The 9789-nt window shown below is 36.1% G+C and overlaps 1 protein-coding gene across 1 annotated transcript; it reads left to right on the forward strand.

Annotated features, from left to right (window-relative positions):
- Positions 1 to 8167, forward strand: LOC107877639 (sphinganine C4-monooxygenase 1). The gene is made up of 2 exons (XM_016724337.2): positions 1 to 604; positions 7461 to 8167. Exons 1-2 carry the CDS (start codon positions 350 to 352, stop codon positions 8013 to 8015), a joined length of 810 nt encoding a protein of 269 aa, XP_016579823.1. The 5' UTR covers positions 1 to 349; the 3' UTR covers positions 8016 to 8167.
- The last annotated feature ends 1622 nt before the right edge of the window (positions 8168 to 9789 follow it).

Below are 9789 nucleotides of genomic sequence, written 5' to 3' on the forward strand. Positions count from 1 at the left end.
CTAAGCTAGTTTTGAAAATCCCCCTTCTATTAATACTTAAAATCACAAAGCAACAACACAAAATCACAAACTGGGGAGATGCAATTATAAGGGACAACACATAACCAATTTGACATTGATCATCATTAGATTCCTTTTATTTACTTTTTTTGCCCTTTACTCCGTTGTGTTTTCTTGAATTCCTTCCAATTTCAATTTTTGGGAGAAGCAATTTTCAATCCAGCCCTCAGAAAACCCTAAACTCCAAATTCCCCTCTTTCCATAAATAAATCCCAGAATCTAGTTTTATTTGCATAAAGTTTGAATCTTTTTTCTTATTTTTCCAGAATCTTGATTTTTGTAAGGAGGTATGAGTATTGATAATGATGACGGTAGAAGAGGAGAATTTTTACACGTGTCAGATGAATTCTTGGGGACAATTGTGCCAATAGTGGTGTATTGGGTATATGCAGGATTGTATTGTATGCTTAGTGGTATGGATAATTATAGATTGCATACAAAGAAAGACGAAGATGAGAAGAATTTGGTTTCTAAGAAAGAGGTTGTTAAAGGGGTTCTTCTTCAACAACTTGTTCAAGGTGTTGTTGCTACAGTTCTCTTTGCGGTTCGTAACCCTCCATCACCCCTTTATATTGCAAATTTTTGTTTTTTATTTTGCAAAAAAATATGATTGAGTTTACCATATTTGGAGTTTGATGATTGTTGTAGTGTTAATTCTTGAAGCAGGTTAATTAGTTTTTGTTGTTGTTTAATTGCCACAGTTCTTATTGTATTGTTACCTCTTGATAATGAGGAAAGTTGTGGTAAGTTGATTGTGAAAACAAAAATAAAACAGCAACATCAACAACTTACCCAGGCCAGTATAGTCCCACATGTGGGGTCTGGAGAGGGAGGGGAGGGTACAGTGCCCTTGCCCTTGCCTTGACGAATAAGAAGCTTTCTCCGGCAGACCCTTGGCTCAAGGAAAACAAAAATAGGATAACTATAACAAATACTTGGAATTGGATACAGGGGGTTCATATAACCAACCATCTAATTTGATATTGAAGCATACTTGATGGATGGATAGAGTGGTTGACATTTACTAGTGGCTACCTATTGGGTTTTGATCAAAGTTCGGAATTTCTTTTGATATTCGAATTTAGGTTTAAAATATGTAGATTGGTGCAAGCGACTTGCAATTTATACTTGCAGTGTGTTCATACCCTGTGGTAGGCATAGAAGAGGGATTTGAGGAATCTGTTGTTTTATTTTGAATTTGGCTAAGCATAATCTGATTCAATGGAGGAAGGTTGTTGTAAATTTACTGTAAAAACAAAAATAGTTTAGCAATAAAAGATACTTTGAATTGGCTTCGGAGCATTCATTTATTTGGTCAGTTGTATACAGAGGGTTTATATAACCATCTAGTTTGAGATTGAAGCGTCCATGGTTGATGATAGATGGGTAGACCTTTACTGGTGGCTGCTGTTTGCTTTCGATCAAAAATTTGGATTTCCTTTTGACCCTTGAATTTAGGTTTAAAATATGTAGATTGGTGCACGCGCTGTGTAATTATACTTGCACGGTGTGTTCATAACCTGTGGTCGGCATGGAAGAGGAACTTGAGGAAGCTGTTATGAAAGTGAATATTTTACTATTTTAGAATTTGGCACTGTTGGATGATTCCTTATTTGAGTATGTTGAGGATCTTTAGGGGGGTTTTGAAGCATTTATTAGTCTTTTGTTGCTGCATAATTGTGTAGTCATTTGCAGGACAATGGAGTTTTTATTGCAAAGTTCGGTCTTTTCAAATTTCTATCTGGTATTTCTTATATTCGCATATGTAGAGAAGTGGTGATTAATATTGTTACATTTGAACATGTTTATTAGCTTTATTTCTTTTTTAGAAATTTCTTAGCAACTCCTTGTATAATTAATCACCTTCTGTCGGTGGTTATTTGCCTTAAAAAGATATCAATTATTATTGGAATGAAATAGGTCCAGATAAGGCAGAATGCACATAGATAACTCATACTGTTTACCCCATACATTTTAGGTTGAGGCCCTATTGTTTATAGATTTTGGTTGATACAGGATAGAGATATCACTTGTCAATGTAGCTGGTATAGATAGTTATTGGGATTATTTTTTATGAAGTACCCAAAAATTTTATAAACCTATGTAACGCGCTGCTTTCTTTTGTCTGAACTTATATATTTAAGTTTCTTTATATATTCTAAAGTGCTGAGATCGGCAGATCATTGCCTTAATTTGAAGGGAAAGGGAAGACAGACCAGGAATTTTGTGTAACTACCAGAAGCAAAATGTGCCGAATAGTTTCTGCTGTTGGTTGAGTTACAAGTTTGTTTGTATCTGGAATAAAAAGTAGCTCAATATCATTTGTTCGTCTTTTGATATGTGATATTGCTTGGAAGGGGAAGAATTGCTTTTATGTTCTGTGAATAGTTCATGTTAGGTTATAGAGGTTATGATTCCTTCTTGTTTTCGTAGAAGTGATGGTTCCTCTCTCTTCTCGTAGTGCATGTGCCCAGAGGTTTTGGGGTGCTCAACTTGTTATACTTCCATGTTAAAGAAGCACTTACAAATTGTTCATACTTGCTCAATCTATTAAAAGATAGTGGCTTTGGGGATAAATAGATTGGGTGAATCAGTCAGGGAAGCGTGATGCAGAAAAAAGTGATAAGGCTCCGGCATCACGCATTACGCGATGCGACCGCATCATTGGAGTGAATTGCAATTTAAAGGAAAAAAGACCTAATAGCATCCCAACAGTAAGTCACAACTGAAAAAACCACAACAACTATGAAGAAGAAAAGAGATCGCAACAGTGAGGTCGCGACTCTCTTCAGAGCTAACCCTAAAAATTCGCAGAAGTGAAGGCAACAGTGGTCCGACTCTTTTTTAATTTTAAAATTGACCCAACTCTTTTATGCTTAATTTAAAAATGGCCCTACAAATAAAACCAACACGATGTGAGTGCATTGGCTCGCATCTCGCATCACAGCGCATCTCGCATCACAGGGTTTTGTGCCCGCATTTGTTAAATAACCTCGCATCAGTTACTCGCAGCGGGAAAGCCTCGCATCGCATCGCATCACCGCATAATGCGATGATGCGCTCGCATTCCAGATGTATTTGTGTGGTTCCCTGTGATTATCAGCTGGACAGCAGAAGTTTTTTTCCCTAACATACCAGGGCTTGAGACAAGAGGATCTTTCCCCTTTCTTATTCATCTTGGCAATGGAAGGAATTAGTTTACTGATGAGCAATGCCATGTCTACTGAATTGGATAAAAGGTTTTAGTGTTGGGACACAAGGTTCTAATAGATTAGAGGCTTCTCATGTCCTTTATTCTAATGATACAGTAACCCTTTGTGGGGACAAGGGGGTTTAGTTGAGATATTTAAGAGTCATTCACCTGTTGTTTGAAGCTGTATCTGGGCTGGAATTTAACATGGGGAAAAGCTCAACTTTCCCTATTGATGAGGTGGAAAACTTGATTTGTCAGACAGAAAAGTTTCCTACATCTTATTTGGGAATGCCTTTAGATGTCAAATACATGCCTAAGCAAGTGTGGCATAGGATTGAGGATAGATTTGAAAGAAGCTTGCGACTTGGAACAACATGCTCGGCTCACTCCCTATCTCATGCCCCTGTTTCCTATATCTATCAATGTATTAAAGAAGCTGGATAAGATCAAAAAGAAATTTCCTGTGGAGTGCAAGTAAGGAAATAAGAGCCTTTCACCTGGTTAAGTGAGACTTGGTAGCGAGAGGGAATAAAGGGGTAGATTGGGAATCAGGAACTTGGAGGCATACAGTCCGGCTAATTAATCAAATGGGTGTGGAATCGGTAAGGAGGAAAGAAGCCTACGGATAAGAGTAATCACTTCCAAATACGGGGTGTAGACACGTAATTTTTACCTTCTCCGAGTTTACACTGTTTTTATTATTAAATATATATTTTTTAGTTTAATATTTATTTTAGCTTTTATTTGTATTTTACTTGAGAAAATTGAAAGCTACAAAAATAGTTATGTTTGTAAATACAATAATTTTGATTTCGATTTTCGAGGAAAAATATTTTATTTTTTTTTAGAAAAATGGGTTTTTCTGAATTTTCTTATATTTTATTTAGGTAGTATTCTATTTAAGATTATTTTTTAGAAAAACAATTCAAATCTCCGTGACTTGTTTTTTTTCATTTCTATCCACATCCATAGCATATTTTCTTGGAATATCCTCAAACTTTATCCGCAAGTCACTCGATCTTATCCATGGGCATTTTTGGGAGGAAAAACAAAAATAGACACACAATTTACCCTAATACTACACTATATATAGAAACTTGTAAGGATAAGAGAGGAAGGAATTCAATCAGGAGAAAAAGTCAGTTGCTGAGCACATTTTGTGCATCTTCCTAGGAGCTCTAGACACAAAAAAATACAAAATTCGCTTACTTTGGATGAGAACTGAGCAGCTCACTCCATTTTTTAGAATTAGCAGTAATTTTATTCCCTTACATTTCTTGCTAAAAATTCACCATTGAAACGTGCAAAAAGCCATAGCTTCACCATGACGCCACCTAGGAAATTACCTCTGTTCCCCTGCTTCTTCCATCAGTGATTCAAATATTTTTTTTCATGTCTAAACAGAGCTTTGAGGTCGTTTATTCAAAATAGGGGAACGGAGTTAAGTTCCTATTTATAGTGTAGTATTATGGTAAATTGTGGCATCTATTTTCGTTTTTCCTCCCAAAAATGTCCCTATGGATAAGATTGAGGGACTTAGGGATAAAAGTTTGGGAATAATCCAAGAGAATATGCTATGGATGTGGATAGAAATGAAATTAGTCAAGTGGCTGACTTACATTGGTTCCAGATCTTTTTGATTTGAGTCTTTTTTTTTTTGAAAATAATCTTAAATAGAATACTACCTAAATTAAATATGAGAAATAATGGAGAAAATATTACATTATTACATTGAGGCCCTATTTATACATACTACATTCCGATCCTTTTTTAAATAGGATTTTATATGCTATTTCTATTCCTATTAAAATTCTAATACTCCTCTCAAACTGGTGCATACAAGTCATATGTATCTTGATCACTTGACTTTTACAAATTTTGTAACAATATCTCCTGAGAGTCTTTTCTCTGACAAAGTGACAATCAATCTCTCTGTGCTTAGTTCTCTCATGGAACACTGGATTTGATGCGATATGAAGGGCTGCTTGATTATCACACAGAAGTTCCATCTTGCCGGTTCTCCAAATTTTAGTTCTCTTAGCAACTGTTTGATCCAAACTAGCTCACAAGTTTCTACATCCATTGCTCGATATTCTACTTCTGCATTGGATTGAGCAACCACGCTTTGTTTCTTACTCTTTCAGGACACCAAATTACCTCCTACTAAAGCACAATATCCGGATGTAGAACATCTATCAGAGGGTGATCTCGCCCAATCAGAATCATCAAAAATAGTTATACTACAATGAAGGACACGTGTCAAACGACTAGCAGGTGGAAGATTAAAAGGACAACTAGGGACATAAAGAACAGAGTCTAAAGTGACAGAAGATAGGGGTTTGGTTAATAGTTAGAAGAGATTGGGAATAAACAATATCAAACAGAAATGATTTGTTACCAGAAATATGATCAAAAGCACTCAAGTCCACAACCCATGATCCAAAGGTAGGAGATTGTGCAGTTGAGACTATTGGTAGGGATATATGCTTACTTGCTCGATATTAAAAATACTCATTATATTCCTTGTCGGATAAATATAACCATTGATCACCCGTGGTGTTAGACTGAGCAACATTAGTCTATGCAACATAAGCATTTTTAGGTGGTCGACCATGCAAAGAATAGCATATTCCAGAGTATGTCCAAGCCTATTACAATAACCACACTTTGGTCGAGAATAACATGTCACGAGTATGTTTAAGCCTTTTACAATAACTACACCTAGACCTAGGTCGAGATCTTCCAAATCAACCTTCCCCTCGTCGATTCTTCATGGTCTGTGACATTTGATTTTTCGATCTCCTCATTAAGGGTTCAAATTTAATCATGAAAAAGAAATATTGTCGGAAATTGGTCGGAAAAAAAAAGAGTTCGCCGGATATTAGATCTGATGTCCGAAAGTTGCTCGGAGTCAGAGAATAATTAAATGATCAGCCTCTGAACAAAGACGTGAGGCTATTGAAAAAAAGAAACTGTCGGAAAAGTTGCCGGAAGATGCTGCATGCGCCGGCACGAGGACTGACGCGTTCGCCCGAGAATACCTTCTAGCCTTGCGTGAGGGCGCGTGTGACACCTATTCTCGGCGAGTCTGACTGGGTTTGCTCGCTGAGAAGTTTCGAATCTGATGGTGGTGTTGGTTTGTTTTGAAATACACCGAAAAAATATATTTTTTTGGACAACAACTTCTGTCACCGGAAAACGACACAGTGATGCCGAAATGATACTCACGAATGCTCTAATACCATGTGAGAAATAATGGAGAAAATATTATTATTGAATTGTGTAATTACAATATTACATTAAGGCCTTATTTATAGACACTACATTCGAATCCTTTTTCAAGTAGAATTTTATAAGCTACTCCTACTCATATTCTAACATTAAGTATAAGAAAATTCAAAAGACCATTTTTTGTAAAATTTTCGTTTTACTTGAAAAGAAAGTATTGTATTTAAAAAGATGACTATTTTTTGGGTCTTCAATTTTCTCACGTAAAATCTACTAAAAATGAAATCTAAGATAAATGCTAAAAACTGTGTAATCTCGGGAGGGTAAAATATTATGTGTCTACACGGGGAACGTTGATTTTGGTATTTGGTATGGATACAAACATAGCATGGCTTGGGCATATGGAAACACATACGTAGATTTTAAAGTGGGAGATGGCAGGAGAACAAATTCTTACGAAATGCAGGGATTGCTTTACACACTTATACTCCAAAATCACGGCATACAATGATTTTTACAATTTTTCCTCTAATACCAATAGTTCATTCTGTTTTATGATGTGTCTGTATTCTGTTCAACTTCCATGATCACAAATGAGGCAGTTGACTTGTACTTTTATGTCCGTGTGATTTGAAGCTAAACTTTGGAGTTATTGATCCTAGTTTTCATTTTCATTAGTTACCCAGTTACAGCTAAATGCATACTTACTACAGCCAATTGGTGGTTGTTATGCTTTGGAGATTGTTATTGGACCTTGGCTTTTAGAATGTTCCTTACCTGACTGCAAAACTGAAACTGTTCGTGGTTGTGGCACAGCCAAGTGTTTTTTCTCGTGTAGTTTTAGGTGCACTTAATATCTTGTTGCACCTCTTCTCTCTTTTCCAAACTTTCTCATTGTTTGGGTTTATATGTCAATTCATTTCTGGAAGTTCAAATTTGATCATATTTTCATTTCACTAAACTTTAATTTTTCGAACAGGTCACAGGTAATGATGGCGACTCTGATGGAAATCAACAGGCTAGCTACCTTGTTCTTGCTAAACAGTTGTTTGTTGCCATGTTCATTTTAGATACTTGGCAATACTTTATGCATCGCTACATGCATCAAAACAAGTTCTTCTACAAGCACATCCATTCTCAGCATCACCGGCTGGTTGTTCCATATGCATTTGGAGCTCTATACAATCACCCTTTGGAGGGTCTGATACTTGACACCATCGGTGGGGCCCTAGCTTTCCTTTTCTCAGGCATGTCTCCTCGAACTTCCATCTTCTTTTTCTCGTTTGCTACCATCAAGACAGTCGATGATCATTGTGGACTATGGCTACCTGGAAACCTGTTCCATATCGTCTTTAAAAACAACTCAGCGTACCATGATATTCATCACCAACTTTACGGAAGCAAGTATAACTTTTCACAGCCTTTCTTTGTTACCTGGGATAGGATACTTGGTACGTATATGCCTTATGCACTCGTGGAAAGACCAGAAGGGGGTTATGAAGCTAGGCCTGATAAAGATTGCAAGGATGAGTGAGAAAACTGTTAGTAAATGTTTAAAATATGTTACCACTGCAATTTTACCCAGTATTTGCCTTTCTCAGTAATCTGTATATATTATGTGTTACTGCATATATTGTTGTATCACTGGTTTTCTTTTTTGAGGTAATAATGTCTCTTCTTTTTTAAGTCGATCTGGTTTCCCATAATTAGCTGTAGGTAGATGACTAGAGGTTAAAGATTGTCTGGCAAGTCGTTTGTATATCAATCAATTGATATCTTATTCTAGTGCTCTCTACCATAGCTATGTTTTGTCTTCTGATAGCATATTGAGTTGGTTGAAATCTAGTATGAAAATTTCATGGGTACCTTAATTGGACACCGTTATTTAACCGGTACTAAGTTTTTTGAAATTTTTCTGTATCTATCCGCTTCAGAAGACTTTAGACATGCGGTGTCTGAAGTGAAGCTTGACAAAAGCCAATGTCGGTTAAGATGTTTTGTCAAACGGGACGGTTTGACCCGGCCCGATCCACTGAAACGGCTCGGCCCGGTCAGCCCCCGAGCTGTAGGGTTGCGGGTTCTGGGTTGGGCTAATTTTTTTGGGCCCGATTAACCCGTTCCGGACCAAACCCGGTCCAGGCTCGCTGGTTAACTAGCTTGGAAATATATATATATATATATAAACGGCTATTTGGCCCTTTTAATTATTTTTTTTTCATTTAAAATATTTTTTTAAACCTAAAAAAATTTCTATAAATACCCTACACTTTCAAATTATTTTTCACACAATTTTCATTATCTCAAATCTCATTCTCTCTGAAATCTCAATTCTCAAATATTCTATATATTTCCTAAAGTGCTCAATTTAATTTTTTAATTTTGCGATTACAAAGTATGAGTGAAAGTTTCTAAAGTCGCAACTTTCGGATAATTTCAAAATTTGTTATTATCATTCCAGCTTTTACTTTTGATTTTTAATTAGTGTATTAATTATTGAATATTTAATTTTATTATATTTGTGTATTTTGATTTTTTTTTTAGTTTGATTTATATTATGGATAAATTAAGAAACCTCGCCACTAAAAGTGTAAAAAATTTGTCCCGAAAGTGGAAGTGGTAGTAAAAAGCGAATTACTGGCGGTAGAAGTAGTGCAAGTAGTAAATATACCCGTGTGTCTCCGGTATCACTTAGTCAACCTTTTAAGGAAGAAGTAGGCGTAGGTGCTCACGATATGGATTATGTAGAAGCTAAGAAAAATTACGGTATAGAAGAAGAAAATATAGTAGATGCGGTTGATTTAGATGAAGATGATGAAAATATTGGTAAGACACCCGCAGTACAAAATGCTAATATTAGATCTGAATCGGTTAATCGCCCTTCCCGTCCTCCCCGTGCCCCAAGAGCTCATAAAATAACTAGTATTGCATGACAATTTTTTACACGTATATCAGATACTGAGGTGCAATAAAATATTTGTCAACCAATATATAAGCATAAAAGAGGAGGCAAGCAAGATGATACAGGTACATTAATGAGACATATAAGTGATAATCACGAAAGTTATTTATTGCAAAAGGTGGTGAGGATATTGGTGGGCCAACACAAGCTAGAATAGACCCATCAACCGGTCAGGTAATTAAGAAGTATAATAAATTGAGGGACCGGGAAGAAATAACAAAAATGGTAGCTGTGGGTTGTTTGCCTTTCAGTTTTCCTTCTTGAGATGCTTTTTCGTAGAAGTACTTGTCGGACCGATATTTTTAGACTTCATTCACAATATATTTTTTATTTTTCTACATTGTTAAGA

This window comes from Capsicum annuum, chromosome 1, assembly GCF_002878395.1.
Source record: "Capsicum annuum cultivar UCD-10X-F1 chromosome 1, UCD10Xv1.1, whole genome shotgun sequence".
Lineage (NCBI taxonomy): Eukaryota > Viridiplantae > Streptophyta > Magnoliopsida > Solanales > Solanaceae > Capsicum > Capsicum annuum.

Bases quoted from the DNA above. Each gene is read 5' to 3' on its own strand.
- LOC107877639 (XM_016724337.2), top strand. From the start codon at position 350: ATGAGTATTGATAATGATGACGGTAGAAGAGGAGAATTTTTACACGTG. The intron at 605-7,460 runs GTTCGTAACCCT...TTTTTCGAACAG, and splicing joins TTGCTACAGTTCTCTTTGCG to GTCACAGGTAATGATGGCGA.